The following is a 27080-nucleotide window of genomic DNA, read 5'->3' as shown; positions in this document are numbered from 1 at the left end:
TGAGCCACCCAGGTGTCCCAAGACATTGTAGAATCTTTTACACTCAGAAGAACTGAGAAGTGTGAATTACTGAGACATCTCCAGGCAGACCGAGTTGTGTTTCCTTACAAGAAAAAATATTAAACCCAAAATTGAGTTCTGGTGATTAGTTCCTAACCATGCAAGAGGCAGGAGATGATCACTTTTGGCTGCAAAATCCAATGGGTTCTGTTCAGTTTGAGGATGTAGGTTTTTGGGGTTTTTTTGTTTTGGCTGTGTGGTTTTAAGTAACTTTTTATCTATTAATGTCCTAATAAGCCAGTGTATTCAGGAGCTACTATTCTGGTTAACCAAGTTTTCTTGGGTTTTTTTGTCGTTTTTTGTTGTTGTTGTTGTTTTAATATTTATTTTTGAGAGGGAGAGACAGAGTGTGAGCAGGGGAGGGGCAGAGAAAAAAGGACATACAGAATCCGAAGCAGGCTCCAGGCTCTGAGCTGTCAGCACAGAGCCTGACGGAGGGCTCAAACTCAGGAATGACGAGATCATGACCTAAGCTGAAGTCAGATGCCTAACTGACTGAGCCACCCAGGCCCCTGTTTTTGTTTTTTTAATGTTTATTTATTTTTGAGAGAGAGAGACAGAGTGTGATCAGGGGAGGGACAGAGAGAGAGGGAGACAGAGAATCTGAAGCAGGCTCCAGGCTCTGAGCTATCAGCACAGAGCCCAATGCGGGGCTCAAACTCACGAACCATGAGACCATGACCTGAACCGAAGTCAGACGCTTAACCAACTGAGCCACCCAGGCGGCCCTAAAAAAGTAGTTTTTAAAACCCATAGACATGATTTCTGAATGTAGAAAACAGAAGTAGAGGCTTCAGAAATTCCAGTAAATGTATAATAACTTCATCTAATCTAAACCTACCACCCATCCTGGAGATTTTGCACTATTTGTGTGCAAGCTGACACCACTATTTTATGCCCTTTATGATGGTATGATTACTATAGGACTTTATCATAACAAATTGCTCAAGTATCTCTTTGACCTTGAAGGCTTCACACTGACAGCTTTTGAGCGGAGATCTTTTTTTTTGAGCAGAAACCTTTCACGCTGGTGTGGATAAGACCAGGCTGTGCAGTCATAATGGCTGATAATAGCTTACAGCATTTGGTTTCTGTTAACCCTAGGGTTGCTACTCTTTGATTATTATGTCCAAACTGTTTGTCATTTGGCGGGGGGGGGGGGGGGGGGGGGGGGCAGTTCTCTACAGCAATGGAACATTAAAACTTTATAGTTTAATTATTAAACATGAAATCTTCGGATATATATTTAAGTTTTTTCAGGGCTCCCCGGTAGCTCATGAGTGATAGAGTAGTAGATCGTGAGCATCTGACTCTTGATTTCAGCTAGGGTCATGGTCCCAGGGTTGTGGGATCGAGCCCCACATCGGGCTCCGCACTGAGTACGGAGACAGCTTGGGATTCTCTCCCTCTGCCCCTTTCCCCTGCTCGCACGCTCTCGCTCTCTCTCTCTCTCTCAAATTTAAAAAAAAAAAAATTTAAATATAAATTTTTTCATCTTTCTTGTCCTTCACGGTTTTTCTTCCTATATGAGATAATCCCTAATGACCTTCATGTTTAAACCAGGACTTGCTTGGATGCAGGTGGTTTATCTTTCAATGTGAGCCTGCTGGGAAGTCACACTGTATTCGTGGCATCATAATTATCTCCTGGCACCTGATTTCATAGACCACAATTATGACCTCACCAAATAGCATGTCTTTGGTAACCTCATGGTTTTCAAGTACTTCTTAAATTGGACCGTACCAACTGGAATAATTTGCAGGTCACTGTTCTAGATGCCTTTTCACTCTGAGCCTGGCTGGCTCAGTTGGAAGAGCATGTGACTCTTGGGATCTTGGGGTCATGAGTTCGAGCCCCATGTTGTGGGTAAAGATGACTTAATTTAAAAAAAAAAAAAATTTTTTTTAAAGCCTATGAAACAATCAGTTTGCAGGTTAGGTTTGTGGGATAAGACCACAATTTATATGGTGTGTTAGTCAGCGGCTCTTTAGCTTTATAGTTTAGGGATCTGAAGTACTCCTAAGTGCTCAATGTTTGTGGAGATTTGTACTTTTTTTTTTTTTCTCATTGTAGGTGGTATCACTTCCACTTTACAGATGATGAAATATGACCAAAGTTGCACAGTGAGCAAATCATGAAGCCAAGACAGTGACTATAGGCAATGTGGCCTTTCAGGGACAAAAAAAATTAAAGGAAGAGTCAAGAAGAGAAAGTTGAGGAAAATGAGCTAATTAAGGAGCTGGAGAAAGAACATCTAGAGATGTTATGAAAGGTGAAGGGAAAAGGGATAGAAAGAAAGCTGTCGAAATGATAAGTTTAGTTTAAAAATGGAATACCTGGGGCTCCTGGGTGACTCAGTCAGTTGAGCGTCTGACTTCAGCTCAGGTCATGATCTCACGGTTCATGAGTTCGAGCCCCGCGTCGGGCTTGCTGCTGTCGGCAGGGAGCCTGCTTCAGATCCTCTGTCCCCCTCTCTCTACCTCTCCCCCACTTGCACTCTCTCAAAAATAAACGAAACATTAAAAATAATTAATAATAATAATGGGATACCTAATGTTCTTCCAAGATAAGTCTTCCTCAGCTAATCCCTTTTTTTCTTTATTAAATAAGTGTCAAATATGATAATATACTTGCAAGTACCTTGAAAGCATCTAAGTCCTAAACAAATACAAGGTATCAATCATGATAATGGAGGCGTTGAGAATTTAAGAACATGTAGAGTGTTATTACTGCTGCTTTTTTATGTGTTTCTGCCTTATTTTAACAGTTGGGGGCACCTGGGTGGCTCAGTCGGTTAAGCGTCCGTCTCTTGATTTCGGCTCAGGTCACGATCTCACAGGTTTGTGAATTCGAGTCCCACAATGAGTCCCACATCAAGCCTGCTTGGGATTCCGTCTCTCCCCCTCTCTGTCTGCTCCTCCCCTGCTCATTCTCTCTCCCTCTCAAAATGAATAAACTTAAAAAATTATAATTAAATAAACCGCAGGTGATAAAATTATAAAGTTCCTGTTAGATGCCATAAATAGAGGAAAAATCACAGCAATGCACACAAATAGGACAGGTGTCATTCTCTGTGGATTCAGAGTTTTCTGTTAAAAAAAAAAACACAGAATGGGATGTTAGTGTCATGTGAATTGAAAGCTTTTCTCTTTATCTCCTTCATGAGTTGTCTCTTGAGCTCTGTTACATGGAGACCAGACCTGGCGCAGTCCCCAGCTGGGCATTTCCTGCTCAATCTATTATGCTCGTCTTATTTGAGAAATAATCCTCTGCCAGCACTTCCTGTGAGTGAAAGGTGCCTTATCTTATCTTCAGAGCAAACCCCCAAGCCCAGGAAAGGGCTTGGTCTGTTTCAGGCCTGAGCCGCGGCACCAGGAGGTGCTCTAGCCCCTGCAAGGACTTCAGACACGCAGAACAGAGGGACGAGTTAGTTGGAGCCCATGGGAAACGGCTGCTTTTTTTTAACTCCCATTTTCCAGGGCGCACCAAAACATACTAGGCAACATGGATTATGATTAAGCATTTCTCAGAAAGTCATTCTCTCACTTAGCTTCTGGTGCCATCAGCTGGCCATTTTGTCCTTTTCAAGCTTCACCACCACACATCCGCCTGTCCCAGCAGTCACCGTTTCTGGTCCCTCAGGATCGATCAGGTCATTGTTTCACGACTTGTCACTTTCTCTCCTGTTACGGAGAGGGAAACAGGACCGTGACCAAGAAGGTTGTCGGCACTCCAGAATTCTGGCCTCAACTTCTTAAATATTACAAACATGAGAAACACCAGTTTCTAGAAGCGTCTGTCCCAGCAGATGAAAGAACTTGCTCGTTCCTGTGTCCTAGTACAGTGCTTCTCAGACTTTGGGAGTGTGACTCTGAGTCACCTGTGGATCTTCATAAAATGCAGGTTCTCAGCTCGGAAGTCTGGGGTAGGGCGTGAGAGTCTCCATTCCTAACAAGCTCCCAAGTGGTTATGTTGCTACTGCTCTGCGGACCATAATGAGGAGAAAGATTCTGGAGCTACGCGGTCTGATAGGGTAGATTTTGAAGACTTCATATAAATAATAAGGTGTGCATAATTTTTATATTGATCACATGTTGAAATGATATTTTGGCCATACCAGGTTAATATAGTAAGTAAAGTATATTAAATGTGTATCTTTCAAATATGTTAGCATTCATTTCATCAGTTTCTTATTACTGTTTTGAGTTTATTTTTATTACTTTTTTATAAATGTTTTTAAATATTTATTTTTGAGAGGGAGCACGAGTGGGGAAGGGGCAGAGAGAGGGAGACACAGAATCCGAAGCAGGCTCCAGACTCAGCTTTTGGCACAGAGCCTGACGCAAGGCTCGAACCCACGAACCGCGATATCATGACCTGAGCCTAAGTCGGACGCTCAACCGACTGAGCTACCCAGGCACCCCAGTTTTGTTTTGTTTTTTGTTTTGTTTTGTTAAGATTTTATTGTTAAGTGATCTCTGCACCCAATTTGGGGCTTAAACTTCCAACCCCAAGATCAAGAGTGACATTTTGCACCGACTGAGCCAGCCAGGTGCCCCTTTTTACTGTTTTTAAGGTGATTACTAGAAAATTTAGAATTTCACACGTGGCCTACATTATGTTCAGGTCGGACAACGCTGTTCTAGAACACATTATTGGCGTTCTTTTTTCGGATGACCCCATTTCTCAGTCCCCTGGTTACCATTTCACATTCCCTATTAGCTCAAACCCATATGCATTCAGTTCTTTCTGTGAGTGTTTTCTCTTCCCACCATTACTGTCCTTCACACCTTCCTCATCGTCATCTTTTCCGTCGTTGTCCCAGGACCCCATCCAGCATTTAGACGCTCCCAAGAGCCAGCACCCAGGCAGCACCTTTGCTCAGAGCTTTTGGCCATGCTCTCGCAGTGGGGTTCCTGGAGGCAAGAGCCTCACCAGGGAGCTGGTTAGGAATACAGAGTCTCAGGCCCCACCCCAGGCCTAATGAAGCAGGATCCTGGTTGCAGGATTCCCGGGGATTTGTCTCTCTCAAGAGCTTTACCGGTTGCCTTTCCTAAAGCACCCTGTTCCCATTGAGCTCCACATCTGTTCTTTCAGTTGGCTTTGATGCAGTCTCTCCGAGGTTGAGACAATATGAAAGTCGTGGCTAAGAGAAAATAGTTTCTCTCTCTCTCTCTCAGAAGAATAAACAGTGAATTTGGGGCAAATGGCATCCGGGAGTGGAGTCCAGAGATTGAAATCCTATGACTTCCTGCAAATGGATTCAGATACCCTTATCTGTCTCGGAGGCACAACGGGAAAGGCATCAGCGTCCCCTTTGCCCGTCTCAGGAGCATTAATGCTGCCGGCGAAGCGAGCCTCGCCTTGCTGCGTCTGCTTTACGTCTGACTGTTGGCCGCAGTCACGGGCCACATCCCAGAGCGGACCACACCACCCCTGCAGCTAGACGTCTTCCTGGGTTTGGGTTGGCCACGGAGGCCTGAGGCAGAAATGTGTGGCGGCTGGGTCCAGGTCAGGAGAGGAGGCACCTAACAGAATGCAGATTCCAAGTCCCAGTAATGAGCACGCCAAGGGACTCGGGCACAGTGACCAAGAACCACCGCTCTCTGTGGCATCTTCTCCATTCCGGGCTACAGCACGTGTCAGATTTCGGGGCATCTTAATTTCCCATTTATGCAACAGGCCCCCTGGGCTCCCTGAGACCCACGCCCGGCACATAGGAGGTGTTGGAAACATTCATTGAACAAATGCACGTTCCGTTTTGTAAAGTCCTAACTCCCGTTATCTCTGACCTGACCAAGTGGGAAGGGACTGGGACAGCGAGAGAGGCTTTAAGCCCAACTGCATCAGCCGTTGGGGGCCGAAGCCGTCAGAGGAAGAGCAGCACTGAGGCGACGCCGGGGTGGAGAGCCGGCCCTGAAGGGAGGCGCACGCTCACAGAAAGGAACTGGGGCAAGCTGTCAGGACTCCTGGTTTCCCTCTGCCAGCACTTGTTACCATTTGTCCTTTTCTCTTTTTTAATGTCACAATGAGCTCTAATTGAAGATGCTTGTATTGTTCCCCCGAAGACTTTGGGTTGCTCTGCGGGTATCACAAAAACTGAAACCCAATCCGTATTCTTCTCTGGGCTTTGGGGAAGCGGAACCACGGGTGAGTTTGTCATTTTGAGCAGTCGTTGGCGTAGAGCCAAAGCTCCAGGAGATACTAAAAGTATTTAGAATTGTCCGATTGGCTGTTGGAATTAGCTGTTAAACAAAGCAGCCAGTAACTGAACACCGGGGGCCTTCGTGAACTCCAGTTGGATGGGAGACCTTCTAGTGTGTGTGTCGGCTCTGAACTAGGACAGAAAGGTAGAGATTGGAAACACAGCAGGCCGGGGACAGAGCAGCTGATAAACGCACTCTCCTCTCCGCCCTTTGTCTGGGAGTTTTGCCTTGTCTCCGACTCTCTTCCTTTCTTTGTCCCTGCACTCAATTCCAAGGCTGCCCTGGCCGGTCAGATTTACCAACCAGCGGAAGAGAAACCCCAAGGGAGGCCCTGGGCTTGAGTTCCACAACAAATCTGATCCAGGGACTAGATGCTGTCTGGTACACAAAGGGATCTTGTTCTGTGGATTGAAAGCAGAAATAAGGGAAAGGGGAATTTTGGGCATCGACTCAGTCTCATTCACTTCACTCGGTTACAGGGGAGCGGATTCTTTGTTGCAGTGATTTCAGAAAAGCGCCTGAGTTTATGGGTTTATCGTTTCTCTGCTCGTGAGCGGACTTTGGAGAGACCTGACACACGATAAACAAACCCGGTTGTTTTTAAGTGGCACCGGCACACTCTGTTTCAAAATCTAGCCCCTCGCAGCCACAGAGCATCTTGCCAATGCCACGCTAATCCTCGCCCCAAGGGACTGACCTACACGCTGAATGGCGTACTTTTCAGAAAGAAGTTACGAGTCTAGGGGTGCCTGGGTGGCCCACTCAGTTAAGCATCCGGTTTTGGCTCAGGTCATGATCTCCCGGATTGTGGGTCCGAGCCCCACGTCGGGCACCATGCTGACAGCTCAGAGCCTGGAGCCTGCTTCAGATTTTCTCTCTCTCTCTCTCTCTCTCTCTCTCTCTCTCTCCCCCTCCCCGTCTCCCCCGCTCGTGCCGTCTGTGTCTCTCTCTCTCTCTCTCAAAAATAAAACACTTGTTTAAAGAAAAGAAAGGAGGGAAGGAAGAAGTTACGAGTTTAGACTACAATGTCAGTCATAGAATTGAAAATTAGCATTGGCATAAGGCTTGAAAAACAGATTTCATTGTTTTTATTTTCCATAGAGGGAAAGAGATGAACACCTTACTGTCACTCTAGAGATGGCCAGTGTCATCTCAGGGCCAGCTGAGAGGACTACTCAGATAGATACACGTGAAATGACAGAAGTGCATGTGGTTACAAGGCAGCAATGCCCAGCAGCATGTGTCTGCATTGAGCTTCCACAAAGCTAGTTGGAGACCAGCGTGGGCTCAGTGGAAGTCAGCAGCCAGACCTGACATCCCACGACAACAAAGGTAAACGAGCCAAGAGCAAACCTGCGGAAAGTATTTGGTGCAGGTTAAGTTACTTGTGGCTTAGGCACACGCCACTTCCTACCTATGTTGGAGACCGGGGGCCATCAGGTGGAATTTACAGGGTCTCAAATGGTAAAAGCAGCTATTTAGAGTCTGAAAGGAAGCAGCAGTTGTTAAAAAGGGCCACACATCCCTTTTTAGCGTCCGCGCCCTCTCGGATCAAGAAGCGTCAAGCAAGGGAGCGGCACACTCATAGTTCCCATAATCCACCTGAGTGACAGGAGTTTTGCTACAAATTGGTCTCAAAACAGATCTTTCCGGGATATATTTTTTTTTCTCTGATCTTTATGCCTGTGCCGGATGGGTAGAGAAGGGCTCATTTACCCATTTTCCAGATAAGACGGGCCCCCGTTGTGACTTGTCCCTGTCCGCATGGCGAGGTTACCGATCTTTGAAAGGAGCTAACACCTTTCAGCTCGCTCTGCCCTCCTCCCCTGGAAGCAAAGGCCCGCGGGACCACCATGTCCTGGGAGCTCCTGTCTATACTGTTACCTGTCAGCTGAGACGCTTCAGCCTTCTGCTATGTCGGGAGCAGCTATTTAAATCCTGCTTACTTGGAGTGCCTGGGTGTCTCAGTCGGTTGAGCGTCCGACTTCGGCCCAGGTCGTGATCTCACGGTTTGTGGGTTCGAGCCCCGCGTCGGGCTCTGCGCTGACGGCTCGGAGCCTGGTGCCTGCTTCAGACTCTGTGTCTCCCTCTCTCTCTCTGCCCCTCCCCTGCTCCCACTCTCTGTCTCTCTCTCAAAAATAAATAAGCGTTAACAAAAATTGTCTAAATAAATACTGCTTTCTTTTTTTAGCATCTTCTGACTAGACTCCAAGCTCCATGAAGACAGAGGCTCGCTCTTTTCCGCCTCGCACCACTCACTACACCCCGTGTGGCATTTTGAACCTAACAGGCACCTTACTAAAAATCCGCTGATTTCATGGTTCCAGTAAGGAGCGCCACTTGGATCACGTTATTGGCAGTGCGTCTGAGGGAACAGATGTTCCTATTCAAATCCATGAAACTGGAAACATTAAAAAACAACAATCATGACATTGATTGATAGTGATATTTACCGTGTCAGACTGTGTAAGCTCAGCTATAAAATAGACTCGCATACTGTCGTTCTTTACATTTTGATTTCAAAGATTCTCAAACGTCGAAATAACGTCGCTTGACTCAGATCCTAATTCCCGCTTGATGCCCTGTGTAATATTTCCTTAGCGAATTACGGCCCTCTTCTGTTGTGTGTCACACACTCACAACCTCTCCTCCCTGAGAAAACGGCACCTCCGGGTGCTTCGAAGATATTTTCAGTCCGTCTAAGAAAACATGTATCCGCTGGCAGGGAGCGTGCTGCTAAGGCCACGGGAGATCAACGCGAGGCTCGCCGCTCTGTCTTTGCCAGTTTCCTAAATACCTTGGCGACGGGTGGGTGGCCGTGGTCTGAACTGGTTTATAAAAGGTCGTCCTAGATCCCGAAGTGTCCTCTTGGGAGCAAACGCGTCTTCCTGAAAGGCTGTCTTTCTTCCTCCAACTCAGGTCCTCAACAAGCAGAGCTCCTCTCCATGAGTACCTCGGGTTTCTTTCGTTGGCCCGCACCGCTGGCCAGAATGTGCACGGCGCCGTGGGGACTCGGGCTTCGGGGGAGGCCAGCGCTGTTAGCCCCGGGAGCGGCAGTCACCGCGGTCCAGATGGCAGGCAGGAGGGACCGCCCCGCTCTGCTGCCTCCCCTGGATGAGAGTGACCTTGAAGAGCAGTTCGTGAAAGGGCACGGTCCGGGGGCCAGGCAACCAACAAAACCAGCAACTGTGTGGTGCTGAAGCACATCCCCTCCGGCATCGTCGTCAAGGTAGAGGAGGAAGCCCGCTGGGGGTCCTGGGGTTCGGGGGGGGGGGGGGGGGGGCTTGAGTGACGGCGGTGGTCGGCCGAGGTGCGTTCTCCTCGCGGCCCGGTTCGGTTGGCGCTGCAGATCCCGCCTCCGGCCCCGAGGCAGAGCCTCAGAAGCTTCCTTCCGGGGGCCCGTGGCGCCAGGGGACACCTGCGGGCCTGGCATCCGGCAGGCAGCGCGGTTCTCGCAGAGCCGTGCGGTGTTCGCGGTCCGGCAGAAGCCGCGGGCCCCGGTCCCCGAGCGGCACGCTGGCCTGGGGTGTCTGCCCGCCGTCCCGGCCCTCAGCGACCTGGCCGTGTCCCTCCGTCCCCTCTTGGGTAAATGTCAGTGACACCCGCCCTTCTGAGCGTGAGGTAACGGGGCGAAGCCTCTCTAGCCCTCGGAGTAAACACGCGGCGGCTGGCTGCCTGTAGGAGTCTCCCCTTTTTGTATCAAAACCAATCTCCGATCAGAGCATCACCAGCTCTCAGCACGGTTCGAAGCCCTCGGAAATACGGAAATGCTTTTTCCCCGTTTTCCTGGCCTGTGAGTAGTGGCCCCGCTGCCTCAGTGGAACTGGCAGTCCCTTCTGAGTGGCCCGAGGGCCCGAGGGGCGGCCCGGGCGGAGGAACAGAGGAGATGGCGAAGCCGCTGTTCCGTGTGCCGGCGGTACTAACCGCAGTGACGTCCGTCACGTCCACACGTGGTAGGCGTCGTGCAATGAGGCGCGTAGTCTTTGTCCTCGCGAGCCCTCGTGCCTTACCTTTTCCACGGTACAAGTGCGGAATCAGGCACAGAGAGGTTAAGTAACTTGCCCAAGATCCCACAGCCGCAGGCATCAACCGAGAGCAAGCCCACAGTCTGGCTCCGAACAACTGTTTTTTCACTGCCAAGTTTTTGAGCCAAGAGCCTATCAACTAAAAACCTCACTCGCTTTTCTTTTTTTCTCAATCGCTTTTTTCCTCCTTGAGAAACGGTGTCATTCATGAGCAACAAATAAAATTCTGAAACCTGACACGGTTTTTGTTTAACTATTTTATAACCTCACTGCAGATTCGCCTTTAGTAGTATGCTTTGACTCTGATTTCACAGGCTTTATCAGATAGCTTTGCAAGGCGCTCACCCTTCCTAACTCAGGTATGACGTAATCACTGTTACGGTTGACTAATAATAAAGATGCTATCTCCCTCCTTGAGACAGAAGTTTACATTTATAAATTTTTCTAAGTTAGTTTATTTTGAGAGAGAGAGAGAACACGAGGAGAGAGAGGGAGAGAGAGAATCCCAGAGTCCACACATCAGTGCAGAGCTCAACGCGGGGCTCAAATTCACAAACCACAAGATCATGACCTGAGCTGAAGTCAGACGCTTAACCGACTGAGCTGCCCGGGCGCCCCCAGAATTTTACATTTATAAATGGTGCAGAGTGTTTGTTCCCTGGCCACAAGCTAGACATAGCAATTGACATTTTCAAAACTATTTGGGGACGTTATGTTACTGCTGTCATCGCTTCCGAACAAAGCAACGCTCTTAATTACAAATAATCACAGAAAAAGCCACATCATACGTATGCTGGAGGGTGGGGCAAGGGCAAGGGCTGAGCAGAGCAGAGGCAGGAGGGCAATATGGTCTTTGTTCTGTCCAGAATGAACTTTTTCACGGTGTAAGTTACTGTCTCTTGCAGTGCCATCAGACGAGATCAGTCGATCAGAACAGAAAGCTAGCCCGGATAATCCTACAAGAGAAAGTGGATATTTTCTACAACGGCGAAAACAGTCTTGTTTACAAAGAAAAACGGGAGGCAGAGAAGAAAAAGCAAGAGAAGAAAAAAAGAGCAAAGGAAACTCTAGAAAGAAAGAAACTCCTGAAAGAACTGTGGGAATCAAGTAAAAACGTCCACTGAGAAAGAATTAGAAATGCTAATTTTTGTTTGTTTGTTTTGTTTTTAAGTAATCTCTACACCCAATGTGGGGCTTGAACTCGACCCTGAGATCAAGAGTCACATACTCCACTGACTGAGCCAGGCAGGCACCCCTGAAAGAACAGCAGATTCTGACTAAAGAACCTGCCAGATGCTTCCAGGGAATAATGGTGGGGAGTTCTATTCCACCTCAAGCATTACTATAGTGTTTCTGTATTTTTAACCGACTTCAAATTTTAAATCAAAAATTTTTTAATGGCAGACTAAACTGGTGGATAAAGATACACTTTTTTTTTTTAAGTTTTATTATTTTGAGAGAGAGAGCAGGGGAGGGGCAGAGAGAGGAGGAGAGAATCCTAAGCAAGGCTCCACACTTACCACAGAGTCCAATGCGGGCCTTGAACTCAGAAAGCATGAGATCATGACTTGAACTGAAATGGAGAGCCCAACGCTCAACCAAAGGAGCCACCTAGATGCCCCTAAATGCGTTTTTTTTTGTGTTTTTTTTTTTTTTTTTTTTTTAAGTGTAGGGGCGCTTGGGTGACTCGGTTGGTTAAGCATCCAACTTCAGCTCAGGTCGTGATCTCGCAGTTTGTGGATTTGAGCCCTGCGTCAGGCTCTGTACTGACAGCTCGGAGCCTGGAGCTCTGTGTCTCCCTCTCTCTCTGCTCCTACCCCACTCACACTCTGACTCTCTCTCTCTCTCAAAAATAAACAAATATTAAAAAAAAAAAAAAAAAGTTTATTCATTTGGAGTACCTGAGTGGCTAAGTCAGTTGAGCATCTGACTCTTGGTTTCAGCTCAGGTCATGATCTCACAGTTCGTGGGTTTGTGCCCCACGTCAGGTTCTGTGCTGACAGTGTGGAGCCTGCTTGGGACTCTCTCTCTCCCTCTCTCTGCCCCCGCCCCCCACTCTCTTTCAAAGTAAATAAACTTTAAAAAATACTATTAAAAAATAAAAGTGTAGGGGCGCCTGGGTGGCTCAGTCGGTTAAGCGGCCGACTTCGGCTCAGGTCATGATCTCGCAGTCTGTGGGTTCGAGCCCCGCTTCGGGCTCTGTGCTGACAGCTCGGAGCCTGGAGCCTGTTTCAGATTCTGTGTCCCCCTCTCTCTGACCCTCCCCCGTTCATGCTCTGTCTCTCTCTGTCTCAAAAATAAATAAACGTTAAAAAAATTTAAAAATAAATAAATAAATAAATAAATAAATAAATAAAAGTGTATTCATTTATTTAGAGAGAGGGCACGTGTGCAAGTAGGGGAGGGGGAGAGAGAGAATCCCAAGTAGGCTTTTTGCTGTCAACGAGGAGCCCAACACGGGGCTCAAATTCTTGAAATGTGAGATCATGACCTAGCCAAAGTCAGACGCTCAACTGGCTGAGCCACCCAGGCGCCCTAGAGATGCACATTTTGAGAATAAAACTATAAAGAGACACACAGAAGTCATTACTATAAAAGGACAGCAGCTACTTTTTGTGGGGAGGAAGGGGGTCGCCACGAGGTGACAGAGGGGTGTCGGATGGCTGGCGGTAGTTAGAAGGATGTCACCATATCTTTTTAAGCTACACATTTGTGTATCTTGTTTTATTATCAAAAAAGAAAACATTAATAAGGAAGGTCCATTTTTGGGGCGGGGGGGAACTGTGGAATTGAGCCAAACATTAATGGCATTTAGTGCCACCGTTCATCCACTGGGAGGTCATGGCTAGGTGATACTTGACATCCCTTAGCTTAACATCAGGCTAAGAGAATGAGAGAAAACCACATGGAGAAAGATGTACACGTCAGTAAGTTACTTGCCCGTTTACCCCATTAACTTAATAGACTGTATGTTGCCAAATATCCTCTCTGATGTCAAAACACACAATGGGGGCACCTGGCTGGCTCAGTCAGTAGAGCACGCAACGCTTGAGGGTTGTGAGTTCGAGCCCCACGTGGGGTTTAGAGCTTACTTAAAAAGAAAAAAAAAAAAAAAAATACACCCGACATTCCCTAGGAGTTGACTTATAAGTAGATTTATGAGATGAAGGCCCAGAACCTGATTTGTTTGCGAATTTGTGCAACACCGATCACTCAAGCTGCATTTGACCCTACAACTGTTTGGGGTTTTTAGGCAGGAGTAGTAGCTTGGCTTGTCAGAACACATCTGGAGTTCACGCATAACACAAGTAGGGGGAAGAAGCCATGAGGCGAGAAGGCCCATGCCGAGGTCTGCAGTCAAAACCAGCCCATTCCGCAGGCACAGACGGCACGCCCAGTGCACGGATCCAAATAAATTTACCTTTAAGGCAGCCAGGTGGGGCTCTTCTCACCTTGGAGTGACCTGGTTTGGAAGTTCAAGCGGCATCCAGGGCCCTTCCCCGTTCAGAAGGCGGCCAGGTACCTGCAATGGCACACGACAAGCCGGTAATGGTGGGAAGGGAAATGGGGAGCCGTAGACAGGAGAGACAGAGGCTTCAGTCTGTCTCCTTTCTCGTACCTTCCAGGACTTGCCGTCACGTGCACAAAAGAGAGGTAGATAAGCCCGCTCCCTAGAACCTGTTCTTGGCGGCCTTTAGAACGGACATGGCTGGGACCTTGCCTTATGCCTGCAAAACTGCCCCCGTCCCTCATCTGTCTCTGTCTCCCCCTCACCACAGTGAATCCTCATTACACGGGATTAGTGCCTACGGAACGTAGTAAAAATTACCGCAAAATTCCTTCGGAAGGCACTGCTGGAGACCACCAGATTCTCAACACATCCGGCGCGACCTGGTTTTCCCCAGCACAGAGCAGGCCATTCTTCGGCGAGCGCCAGAGCGAGCTAGCTTGCGTTTAGCAGCTGCATTATATGAAAACCAGATTCCTTTTTTTTTTTTTAAGGTTTTATTTTTTTGAGAGAGACAGGGCATGAGCAAGGGAGGGGCAGAGAGACGGGGAGACACAGAATCCGAAGCAGGCTCCAGGCTCTGAGCTGTCAGCACAGAGCCCGACGTGGGGCTCAAACTCAAAGAGATCTTGACCTGAGCTGAAGCTGGACGCTCAACCGGCTGAGCCACCCAGGTGCCCCTGAAAAACAGATTCCTTTATTTAGCACCCGGAAATGTTCACAGGATCATCAGAGAATGGCCTCATCGCGAGCGAGGCAGTGGGCAGAGTCAGTAACACCGGTTCCACTGATGTCTTGTGTTCATCCTCGGCACGAGTTTAACTCAGCTGCAGTTAAGACGCGCTGTGATGCTACTTTTGACCCCTACCTTCTGACTTAAGCAAACACATTCCTTCCTCGGCCCGTGGTGTTAACAGCATCGTCACACAAAATGTTTCTGGGCCAGGTGGAAAAACACCGTGACAGGTATCTGCCACTCTCACTGAGATGCTTCTTAAGATAGCACTTAAGAATTCAAGGAACCCACACCTTCACACAAATTGTTAATGAAAATAAGCTTTATTACATCAAGTAATAAATACATACAAAGATGCAAACAGTTTTAATCATTTTCTTCCAGATGTTTGGATCAACTTACACGAAAGGCAGAACTGAAATCCACACACAGTCTTAGTAGGAATATTTTCGGGGGTTCTTGTTAGGTTTGGTAGGTTGCTCTTTCTTCTGTATTTATAACTTGTGCATTTTTAAATTTGACCTCAAAGCACTAATAGTCATGCAGGCAAATGCTTAAGCACAAAAGAAGTTACATTAAGCAGAATCCACACCATGTGGCAAACGTATGCACTAGAAACAAAACCCTGGAGTTGTTGTATTAGCTTATGAAAAGGAACGAAGAACAATCTGGGTAACATAACGGTATTCAAAAGGGAAGATAAAAGGGAGACACTGGTATCTTTGCTGTGAGATAGGTATCTTTTCCGTGCATCTTCTAAATCAATGCTTGAAAAAAAAAGAAAAAAAAACCTGGGTAATTCCTAACTATTTAAAATGTAAATCCTAATCAACGGCAAAATATTTCTCAATCTTAGAGCCTCATGAACCATGGCAGGGACACGGGAAGGAGAAACCGAACTGTTACCATTTTGAAAACAAGAGTTTCATCTGAACGTGGGAGTTGAGCTATAACTTCTCTTCTTGGAAGAAGACGGAAAACCTTCCACGCAAACAGGCAGCTAGGATCTGGCATTCCGCTCCGTTTCAGCCAAGCACTCTCGAACCAGTCCTCTGGCATGAATGATGCCTGGGAGAGAAGCAGAGGCTGAGAATCATGCGGCAGGACCCATTCCAGAAGAGAGGGCCCTTCACAACCCAGCTGAAACACCCTCACCCTGGAAGGGAACTGGGGCCCTGCATCCAAGCCACCCCAGGGTTCCCGCGGTTTGGAAAGGCGCTAGCATCCCATCCCCTCCTGGAAGGCCTTCTCTCCTGGCCACACTCCTCTTCCTGGCTCCCTGACAATCCCTTCCTGCACACAAGGGGGCAACCAGCAAGCTCTCTTCATGTCATACCGTCAGATGACTGGAGTAAACGTGTCCCCCGCTTTCACTAAACCTGACCCACTTTGGAGAGTCTGTGACTTCAAATCCTTGTTTTTCTCTGGCTTCTTCACATTCTAAACTCTAGAAGGGACTTGTCCAATGTCCAGCCTGCACAGTTAGAACGCAAGACTGCTCATTTTTGTTCAACCTTGGTCCACCGTGACGTCCGCCCGACGGGGGGCCTAGCGCGCTTCTTCTGCCCTATCACGCCCCTGTGCATCTCTTCTCTCTCTGCTCTGGTGGTTATGGTTTGGTTGTTGGGGTTTGTTCGGTTTAGCCTTTACTGAACTCCGTGAGATACTGATCTCGTTTTAATAGACGCCAAGAATCTATTCCTCCTGAGAGACGACTGCCGGAGGGCGCTGTGAATGACGTCCCCCAAGTCACGTAGGCGTCCCACGTGTCACAAATCTTATCTCTGAGCTTCAGAAGACCTTCTCTGGAAAGGGCCAGACGGTAAATATCTCCCGACTTTGCAGGCCACACGGTCTCTGTCACAACTACTCAACTCTGCCACTGTATCGATAGAGAAAGCAGCCATTATACAAGCAATGGGTGTGGCCATATTCCAATAAACCTTTATTTATGGACGCCGAAGTGTGAATTTCAGATACTTTTCACGTGTCACAAAATCATTTTTCACCATTAGAAACTAAAAACCATTCTTGGCCTATTGGCTGCAGTTTGCTGACCGATCACCAATGCTCCTGACTCCCTTGCGCCTTTTATGACCCTTCTTCAACCTCGTTATGACATAAACTTGGCTAGCTTGTATTTGGCTATAGTTCATCATGACCAATGGTGCTCACAGGTGCTCACGCAAGACATGCCCTGGAGGGGTCACCAGGCTTATCTGTATGTTGACTTGACCCAACAGGTTTTTTGGGTGACTGCAGATCGCCTGTTCGACTCTGGCGTCCAGCATCTTCCCAGGGATTTCCACTCAGGAAACCAGCACGCCGGGTGCCAGGACTGTTTTGCTTCTCCTGACTCCAAATAGCAGCCCAGACGCAGAGCGATGCCCACCTCACCCCCAGCTCAGGTCAGGTCAACCCCACCACTCCCCAAGTCCTCTCCAGGTCCAGCCTCTTACTGCCAGCTCCCCTTCCGCACGCCGGTGCCCGTTCACCACCCAGTCGGCCGGTCCCTCCACAAAGGCTTCATCAAGGGCGGTGAAGCCCGCCGCTGTGGGCAGGCGCCCGTCCTCAGCCGGCCGTGCCCATCGCTGCCGAGTCACCGCCCCCACGGCAGCCCCTCCTCATGCCCCACACTTATAACCACAGAACGTTCCTCTCATTTCTCTCCAAACTTGCCTCTCCAACCTTCTTCAGAAACCCCACATCCCTTCTGAAATTAATCCGCACCTAGGCCACTGCTGCTCTGAACAGCCACCTTCTAAAACAGAAATCCTCTTCTCCCCTCCGCCCGACTCAAGTAGCGAGGGGACAACCTATCTCACCTGCTCGGGCAGTCACATCTTCACGGGAGTCACCTGTTTTCTGTGACCTCATGCTCCCGCCCTCCCTCTTCAGTCACAGAAGAATTTCGCAGTGTTGTCGCTCTCGTCTGCCCAGACCAGGAAGGACCCATGCGCCCCACTGGGCTCTGCTCCAAAGATCTGACAGCAGAGGGCAGCACAGGACCCGGGACCTCATGACTCCTGGTCACCGGCTCCCCCAGAGGAGGGGGACCCGTGCGTCTGACCTCCTACAGCTCCCGGGACCGGTGTCGGCCAACATTAGACAAAGCTGCAGGACCTGGGCTATAAAGATTCCTTGTTTAGGGGTGCCTGGGATTCGTATTACGTACAGATTTTCTAACAAGAAGTCTCTAACGTCCTCTAGCAGTTCTCAACCTGCTTTGAAACTCAGAGACATGGAACTGAAATCCAGACACTCCTGAACCTGTGTAAGCAATTATCCTGTACAAACAAGTAACCAACATGGAAACACAGGGGCAGTTATGTTAAGGTCCCCGGATACCTGTTTTAGGGAGAGACTCAGTAACAAATTTGATGCCTTCACTAGTATTAATAACAGCATACTTGGAACATACTTTACATTTAAATGGCATTTAAACAGATTGAAAGCTGGGGGGGGGGGGGAACCTGGGTGGCTCAGTCTATTAAGTGTCTGATTCTTTTTTTTGTTTTTTAAATGTTTATTTGTTTTTGAGAGAGAGGGGAGTAGAGCAGAGGGGCAGAGAGAGAGGGGAACAGAGGACCCAAAGTGGGCTCTGAGCAGAGAGCCCGATGCAGAGCTTGAACTCCCAAACCGTGAGATCATGACCAGACGCTTAACCGACTGAGCCACCTTTAAAAATTTTTTTTAATTTGGGGCGCCTGGGTGGCTCAGTCGGTTGAGCGACCGACTTCGGCTCAGGTCATGATCTCACGGTTCGGGAGTTCGAGCCCCGCTCGGGCTCTGTGCTGACAGCTCAGAGCCTGGAGCCTGCTTCGGATTCCGTGTCTCCCTCTCTCTCTGTTTCTCCCCCACTCACCCTCTGTCTCTCAAAAATAAATAAACATTCAAAAAAAAAACAAAATTAAAAAAAAAAAGATTCCTTGTTTAAAGCACGAGGACTCTCCCCCGAGGCATGCCAGGCCTTCCCATCAGATCCCAAGGATGGTCTACATCCCACACACCCGCCCCCCCGCTGCCCCTGCCTGCCGTCAACATATCAGATTAACAAACTGGGAGCCCAGGGAGCCCCTGGGGCGTAGGGGACTCTCCTCCCAGAAAATCTTTCACAGCAGTTAGCACCCAGCAGGGAGGTCCAGGGAGTCGGGGACCCGACTTACCTCGTTTTAGTCTCTCCATGGCGCTCTTACTCCCCGCATAGGTGGGCCTGATCTCTTTCCCCAGCTCCTCGATGATGGCCAGCAGCTCAGCATATTTGCTTTGGGGCACCTGGCTGTTCCCAGTTCCCTGGAATGAGAAGGAGAAGTTTAGCTGGACCGAACCCTAACCTGACCCCAAGGCCACGGTCAGGACCCCACCACAGGCCAGCCGCAGCGAGAGCAGGGCAGGGAGAGGCCGACCCAGAGGGTCCAGCCTGAGGGACGACCACAGACCAGACTGCCGGGCCTCTCTGCTGTCCTCCTACACTCGAGGAAACCACTAGCGGCCTCCAGAAAACTTTTATCATCTCAAATGAGGGAAAGGAGAACTGGTTTTCTCGGCCAGAAAGGGTCCACCGGGAATTTCCCGGGACCCAGGTGGACGCGCCAGAACATCCTGGGGGATGACAGTCCAGAGCAAGTGCGTGAGACGGGGGCCACACCTCGGGGTCAGCAGGGCTACACGTAACTACCAAAGACCATTTGGACAGAATCCAGAAGGTGTTTCAGTTCACCTATCCTCTGCCACCCCCCCCGCCCCCGTCAGGGCCCACCCCACAAAACCCTTTTCTCCAGATCCCACCCACCGCCCCAGCAAGCACCGCAAGGAGTGAGGAGGGGGTCCCCGCGAGTCCCCTCTCCCCGCCACAAGGCCCTCGCCTGCTCCTCCCTCCTCCTCTGCTGCCTCTGCCTCCTGGCCTCCAGGGCCTTCCTCCCGTCCTTGCCCAGCTCCTCAGCGCCCTCCACACACCGCCACCACTTCTTCCCGCGGTGACGCCACACCCGCTTCTGCTCCTGGGACAGCGCGGCCTGGTGGGGCATGACCGGCCACCAGCCCGTCCCAGGGGCGGCCTCCACGGCGACCTCAGAACGCAGACACGTTCCGGCAGAGAACCCTACCGCGGCCACGGCCTGGCCGGGTCCCTCCACGAGCAACAACAGGCAGTGAGGCCAGTGGCAGCATCGACCCCACTCAATGGCGAGGAACCGCATCTCCGCGAGGTCACCAAGCAGGGGTCAGTCTTGGAAGTGGCAGAATCAGGTGGAAACCCAAATGGCCTGGCTCAGGGGCCACCAGCCCCCACTGAAGTGCACCTGGGCTCCAGGAGGATATCGGCCCTGTCCTCTTATCTTTGCTGGGGCCGTGACCTTGTGGGGAGTGAGGGGCCACAGGGTCTCCTCTCCTCTGTCCAGGCTCGGATCCAGAGCCCAGGTCAGGCTTACTTACTTCCCCAAGAACCAGGATCAGAGACCCCCCGCCCAGGGATACACATGGGTGGTGGCACCAATGGAACAGCGGCGCTCAGGGCTTCCAGCCTTTCCTTGGGCTCCCCCATCCCCCATCTCTCGGTGCCCCCATGAACCGCCCCGCCGCCCCCCATCTCTCGGTGCCCCGTGAACCGCCCCACCCCGCCGCTCCCCCGCTGACACACCCAGCCAGGAAGCTCAGACGACTGCTCCCTTACATCATTTTTACTCCTTCATCTGTCCCACCAGCTCCCCCGCCCTGGACGGTGGGAAGCATGTCCCCTCAGTGGCCAGGCCAGAAGCCCTCCTGCCAGGCGTCCCCCCGCTGCCATACCTGAGTGTAGCCTAAAGACGGTGGCCCGTAGTCGCTCAGCAGCTGGCGGTACTGCGAGGACGTCGCCATACTGGTGGAGGGCGGGTGCACGCTCCCAGCTGTGGGGGGAGGAGAGGAGAGTTCGGGAATCGTGTAGTCGTACCCAAAGCAAAGACTCTGGGTCTTGCCACAGTCCCCCTCCCCAGGACCCAGGCCACCAACAGTGGGCTTTTGTCTTCGCAGGACGGGCCAGAGACCCCGCTCCCGTCCTCTGGTTTGGCGATGGCCAACACAGCCCAGACGAATGGCGGAAGGCAGCTAACGGCTCACTGCTCCTCGTACCCGCCACCAGGGCGGACGTCGCTCATCGACCGCAGAACAACTTCCCATCCGTGCAGTCAGGCTCGGTGGCCAAGATGAAACCCGCTGCCATTCTCAGCCTAATCCTCGCTAGTCCCTTTTCCCTGGGTCCTGCTCCCCAGAGGTCGATGACCTAGAGCCACATCACTGCCGCAAGAGCGCACCTGCTCCTGAGGCTGGTCCACATCGGGCTAAAGCTTCCCGCGTGCCCAAATCTCCGCTGGACGCATGCTAAGGAAGACAGAGGGAGGGTTTAGAGGATCTGAGACGCAACCCTGGCTGGGGCCGGGTTCGACGGACACCGAGTCAGGAATCCGGAGTTTATCACAGCCTCTCTGTGTGTCCTCAGAAGCCTCTCGCTCTCGCTGAGCCCCCGTGGCTCCCTCCCCAAAGTGGGGACAGGACTCTTGACAGTCTGATTCTACGCCCTGGATGGCTCACATCCAAAGAGGGGAGGGAGAGGGCCCCACTCATGGACTGCAACACTCGGAGACACCGTCCCTCATCTGTGAGGGACCACGTGGGGACAGGACCCAGCTAAGAATGGAGTCTCCTGGATGGGGGGTGGGGAGTCATCAGCAGGGAATTTTCCGGCTCCGGCTCAGTAACTGGCAGCATGCAGACCCATAATGGCGTCCAAGTGGCCATTAGCGGGTAGAGGATGTCCTGCAGAATTACAAACAGCGGTAACCATGGAGAATTTACCTAGCCCTCCTCGGCAGCCGCCCGCCTGCCTCCACGCCCAGTCGAGGAGCAGCTCCCCCTCTGCCTGCCGCCCCCAGAGCCGAACGGTCTCTCGCGCACACGGCGGACTACGCAGACTTGGCCCCGGGGATGGACAGCTGGTGCCAGGCTGGCCAAACCGACCAGCTGCTCATCTGGTGTGAGCAGGGGAGGGAAGGGGAGGAAGGAAGCTCAGGGGCGCAGGCTGATGGAGTGGAAGGGGCCCGAGGGGGGCCCTGGAGCCCCTCAGGGTAGAGAGACAAACGGTCCAGAGAGGGGAGGTGTTCCCTCGAGCCACACGGCACAGAGGAGGCCGGCCCCCTGACACCCGTCCCTCCCTCTAGGAGCCGGGGACAGCTCTGGACCCAAGATGTCTTTCTCGCTCTCAGGCCTGCCCTGGATTTCACCACCTCCTCACACCCAGGGACCCAGGTTTAGGCTCAAATGTGGGATGCCCAGTCGGGAAATACGGATTCTGCCACCTCTAAGCTGCTAAGTGGGCACATCACCGGGCCACTCCTAGCCTCAGTCGCCATGCCTCTGGAGTGGGGATAATACACCTGTGCTACAGGCAAGCAGCGCTCAGGACGGGGGTGCACCACCAGCGCGTCCGTGACCTCCAACCAAGGCAACCGCGATGTGCAGGGGCCAGAGCACAGGAAATGGGACCGGGTGGGTGCCCCCCAAGCACCCTCACCACATCAGCCAAACCCCAACTTCCTGAACCCTCTGACGTGGGCAGTGAGTGTGGTCTTTGCAGCCCCGGACCCGGGTTCCAGTCCTGACCACTACAAGACATCGCCCCTCTCTGGAAGGCCAGAATGCTAAATGCCAGGGCCCATGGGGTTACGTATCACCACACAGCACCTCAAGTGTCTAGAAGATTCCACTCCCTGGCAGGAGGCGAGGGGACTCAGGTGTGCATTCTCTGCACCACCCTTTGCCCTCACCTCTTGTTGCTCCTGTCTCCCTCCCTGGCCCATCCTCTCTCCTACTGACAAGGGCCCGGACCAGGAACCGGTCTGGCTGTGCCACTCCTGGCTGCGTGACCTTGGACTAGGGCCTTCGCTCTCTGGGCCTCAGTTTCTCCATCTGTTTGAGGCAATGGTTCCCAATAGAATGTCTAAAGGCTCTAGATCCCACTCTTCCACGGGGCTAGGGTTAAGTCTCGGGGGGCTAAGGGAGAAGGAGGAGAAATCGCCCAGTTGGGGCTGGGGAGGGGGGGGGAAGGTCGGACAACTGCTCTGGGCTTGCCTCTCCCATCATCAGGTGACGCGCGGTACATGACCCCGATTCTGTGCCAATGCCAGTCCCTTACTCGGTGTCGAAGGCGGGGGCGGCGGGGGGTGGGGGTGGGGGCTTCTGTGGTCCTGGAGAGAGTTGGCAGAAGGGCCCTGAGTTCGACTCCTGCAGAGGCAGGGAGGGCCGGTGCATCGGGCTGCAGGAGGCCAGGGAGAAAACCAGACTGGGCGTGAGCACGGCTGTCTCTGAGCATCACAGACAATGCGCGCAGTGTGCGGGGACCAGGGAGGGCCCGGAGCCGAGGGAGGGACTGGCAGAGGCCAGCAGCTCCTGGGGCCAGGCGCAGCTCCCCGCCCCCACGCCAGACAAAGAGCAGCCTGGGCCTGGGGAGCTGGCGGCCTTCCCGCCACTTGGGGCGCCTGGGGAGGGGGGGGGATGTGCTCTCCGGCGGGGAGGCGGGGGCTTTGTCTAACTCCGCCACTGCCACCACCGGCCAGGCCGCGGCTTGGCAACCCGCGAGGAGGCAGGGCTGGAGGGCGTGAGGGATGATGACAAGGAAGCCGGAGGAGCGGCGGCGGAGAGTCCATCTTGGATGCAAATGGCAGGGGGAGATTGGGGCTTTCTAAAGGGTCCATGGGGAAGGGCGCAGCCCGCCACGAAAACACCAGATTATCTGGGGACCTCAGCAGTCCTCCTGGAATTCACCATAGAAGAAAACCTGTGCACAGGTGCCGGCCAGCCCAGAACAGGGCTTCAGGGGTCCTGAGTGGGTGCCCCTGTCACTTGACCCCAACCCCCAAAAGTCCCCGTTTAAGGCACCTGCCTCAACTATACTAGGGCAGGCCTGAGTTTTCCAGCGTGTCCAGGCTGGCAGCAAGACCTTGCACGCAGCCCACCCCAAAGACAGACGCGGGAGTCCGGGAAAAATCCTACCTGGGCCACAAAGCCTGTCTTTGTAAGGTCTGCAGACCCCAACGGTGGTGAGAACATTTGAGAAAATAGTGGCTGTTTGCTCTTGGGACTCAGTAACCAAACGTAATCGATTCAACTATGCCCCCAACCGAACCCTGAAATCTTAACCCTTTCCAACCCCCCAATCAGTGTCCCGTAAGTTAAAATACATATACATATATATATGGCTTTTCTGGGTTCCTCTTCAGATTTTTGGAGTGATGGAGTCATCGTTTGGAGACAAGGCCCAAAACTTGCAGCCAACTGCCAACGTGGCATTTCTGACCAGCAAGGCCAATCCCCTCCCCCACAAGGCCTCTGCCCCCTCCCCCCTCCAGCGCGCCTGCTTTTTTGGAAGTCTATTTCCAACCAAGCGTCTAAAGGAGAAAGACCCAGGCACCGGGAAAAAGCCGGTCACACCCTAACTCACAATTTTCTTCCCTCCCACCCCGGGTCTCCCTTGATCCCTGGGGCAAGCCCCCTGGGCACGGCCTAAAGCTCCTGACAACTTCTGGAGGAGTTTCCTGGGATCACCCAGGTCCAGCCCCCGGGGAAGAGAGAGGACGCCCCCAGCCCATTCCCTGGCTTCCGCACAAGGGGCCTTCCAAGCCCAGACTTGGGGGCTCCGAGACGCGGGGTCTGCGCTGAAACGCCGCTCCCACCCACCGCCCGCAGGCACTCGGGAACCCCCAGTCTCCCAACTTCTGTCACTCCGCGCACGCCTGAGAGGACCTCCGGCGTGCCGCGTTCCGGGTACCCCTGCTCCGGCGCGCCCGGCCGAGCCCCCCTCCGCCCCCTGACGATCGAGTCCCCTGCACCGCCGGTGACCCCAGCGGCCCCGCGCCCTAAGGGGCGCCTGCACCTGGCACGCGGGTCGCCCCCGCCCGGCCCACGCGTGGCTGGGCCTTGCTCTCGTGCACCCCTGCAGCCCGGGCCCCCCGACCCCCAGCCCGGGCCCGCGCCCCCGCTCCGCAAGGGCGGCCCGGGCCCCGGGCCCCGGGCCCCGCGCCCCGCGCCCCGCTCCCGGCGTGGCCCGGCCGCTCCCGACTCCCGCCGGCAGGGGCCCTCGCCGAGCCGCCCAAAAGCCGGAGGAAAAAGGAGCAGAGAAAAGCCTCCCCCGCCCTCGCCCGCCGCGCTCCCCGCGATCCCTCGGCCGCCGGCGTGGGGGGGACCGCGGCGGCCGCCCGCGCCCGCGCCCCCGGCCCCGACCCGGCCGATCCCCGCCGCCGGCGCGGGGCGCCCCCGCGAACTTTGGCGGCTCGGGCGCCGGAATCATGGCGGCGGCGGCCGCGCTGCCCCGGGCCGGGACCCGGTGCCCGGCGCCCCCGGCCACCGCGGGCCCCCGGGAGCCGGGGCCGGGGCCGGGCGCGCCGGCCCCCAACTTGGCGGCACTTGGGGCGCGGCGCGCGCGGCCCGCGGGGCGCACTCACTCACCGGCGTTGAGGGAGGCGGCGGGCATGTGCGCGGCCAAGTTCGGTTTGTAAGACATCCCCCCGAGCGGCGGGGCGCGCCGGGGCGCCGCGGGGCCAGGCCCGCGAGGGCGGCGGCGGCGGCGGCGGCGGCGGCGGCGAGGCCGGGCGGCGGCGAGGCGGGCCCGGCGTCCGAGCGCCCGTCCGTGCGCCCGCCGAGCTCCCGCGCACTTTTTGTTGTTGACGGCTCGGGCCGCACCGGCAAATATGGCCGTCCCTCACCCTGACACCCGCTGCAGTATATCACCCATACATCGGGCGGGCGGGCGCAGGGGCGGCCGCAAACTTTGAGCGGAGCCAGCGGGGCCGGCCCGGGCCGGGAGGGGGCGGCCCGGCGCGCCGCGGCCCGGCGTCAGGGGGCGGCTCCGCCCGCGGCCGCGCCCCGCGCCTCCGGCCGCGCTCGGCGCCCGCAACTTGGCAAAGTTTGGGGGGCTGGGTCCCGGCGGCGCCCGAGGCCCGCGTGGGTCCCTTTCTTCTTCGAGGCTCTCCGTGTGCCTGGATAGTCGCGATTTTACTGCTTCGTCTCTTTCTTCCTTCCTTTCTTTCTTTCTTTTTTTTTTTTTTTAAATAGCGAGGTAGGATTTCAGAATTACTTTTTTCCCCCTTGACTGTGGGGGCAGGGATGGAAAATTACCTGGAGAAAATGGTGGCGAGTGGTATTTTTAAGCACGTAGATCATTCCAGACGCCGAAGTCTGGCCATTCCCCAGAATAAGAACAACCAATTCTTGACATTGATTTCAAATAAATTTCGTGTCCCTGTCTGTATTAAGTGGTTTTTAACTCCTTGGGGGCCTGCGAGTCTCCTTGGATTCTGACGAAAGCCAAAGGCCTCTTTTCTGGAAAATTCACTCTTTAATTCACGTAACTGTACATCTTACCTCAGTCAGGTATTCGAGAAGCGCCTACTGTGTGCCTGGCACCTGTCCAGGCGCCAAGGAGGATGAATTTGACGTTGCTGCTCTTCTGGAGTTTGCATTACAGTTTTTGGTTCTCCTTCAACGCCTACCCCTCCAGCCCATCCTCTGGTCTGGCTGAAACATATCAAATATATATCTTGGATTAGATGACTAAGCTTTTGAAGGTACTGCTTCTTGGGGTTCAGCTTAAATAGTAAAGTGCGTCAAAATACACAAGATGCCCACCCTTTTCTGCCATTTTTAATCGCCATGCCTTGCAGATTTTTTCATTAGTCACAGACCTTCAGGCACATCTGGATCTAGTGAGGAACGCGTCAAATTCTCTGCCTGGAGGGAGGGGATACCACACATGCCTTCCTTCCTTCCCTTTAGGATTAAAAGTGCGTGGGTGACAGGCACCTGGCTGGCTCCGTCCGCAGAGTATTGACTCTTGATCTCAGGGTCATGAGTTCAAACTCCAGGTTGGGCGTGGAGCCCACTTACAAAGAATAATTTTTTTTAATGTTTATTTATATATTTTTTTTAGTTTATTTATTTATTATTAGAGAGAGCACATGCTGGGGAGAGGCAGAGAGAGAGGAAGACCCAGAATCCGAAGCCGGCTCCAGGCTCTGACCTGTCAGCACAGAGCCGGACGCGGGGCTCAAACCCATAGACCCACAAGACTGTGAAATCATGACCTGAGTCCAAGTCAGACACTTGGCCAACTGAACCGCCCAGGCGCCCCAACATTTTTTTTTAAAGTGAAGGTGATACCCCCTCTCCAGCTTAAGCAGTGCCCCCGGTGATCAGCTTTAAGCTAGTTCAGCCAAGGGTGCTCAGTGAAATTTTACTTAGTGAATGAATTGATGTCACCCTCTCCTTTGCTGCCCCAGGGTCCCACAGGGTAGCACTGTTCAATAGAAATATAAATGCGAGCCACAAACATCATTTTCAATTTTTCAGTGGTCACAGTTTAGAAAGTAAAAGACACTGGCAAAACTGATCATATACTTAACCCAATATGTCTTGAGCAGAATGATTTGATTATATCATGAACATAAATTAAGGTACTTTATATTCTTTTCATCTTACAGTCTTCAAAACCTAGCGTGTATTGTATACTCATAGGACAT

The 27080-nt window shown here is 52.5% G+C and overlaps 2 protein-coding genes across 6 annotated transcripts; one reads left to right on the top strand and one right to left on the bottom strand.

Moving 5' to 3' along the window:
• The first annotated feature begins 1936 nt into the window (after nt 1-1936).
• MTRFR (mitochondrial translation release factor in rescue) lies at nt 1937-11447 on the top strand. The gene is given in 6 exon segments (XM_042909540.1): nt 1937-2332; nt 7368-7598; nt 8458-8732; nt 9186-9422; nt 9425-9495; nt 11197-11447. Coding segments are annotated over 4 exon segments (567 nt in total). The 5' UTR covers nt 1937-2332; nt 7368-7598; nt 8458-8692; the 3' UTR covers nt 11416-11447.
• CDK2AP1 (cyclin dependent kinase 2 associated protein 1) lies at nt 10882-25116 on the bottom strand. 5 transcript variants are annotated; one of them, XR_006195019.1, is made up of 5 exons: nt 25012-25116; nt 20323-20420; nt 18702-18828; nt 13713-13814; nt 10882-11247 (listed from the first exon to the last, which is right to left on the bottom strand). XR_006195019.1 is itself a non-coding variant. In XM_042909542.1 (5 exons), the coding sequence occupies exons 1-4, from the start codon at nt 25064-25066 to the stop codon at nt 13768-13770; spliced, it is 327 nt and encodes a 108-aa protein (XP_042765476.1). In that variant the 5' UTR covers nt 25067-25116; the 3' UTR covers nt 10883-11247; nt 13744-13767. The 5 variants fall into 5 exon arrangements, 3 of the variants coding, with proteins under 3 accessions (XP_042765476.1, XP_042765475.1, XP_042765477.1); XM_042909542.1 differs by having other exon boundaries at nt 10883-11247; nt 13744-13814; XR_006195018.1 differs by lacking the exons at nt 10882-11247; nt 13713-13814 and adding exons at nt 14840-15302; nt 15442-15603.
• Between the last annotated feature and the right edge of the window lie 1964 nt (nt 25117-27080).

The sequence above is a fragment of the Panthera leo genome, chromosome D3 (genome assembly GCF_018350215.1).
Source record: "Panthera leo isolate Ple1 chromosome D3, P.leo_Ple1_pat1.1, whole genome shotgun sequence".
Lineage (NCBI taxonomy): Eukaryota > Metazoa > Chordata > Mammalia > Carnivora > Felidae > Panthera > Panthera leo.
This window is presented reverse-complemented; position numbering and strand designations above follow the sequence as displayed.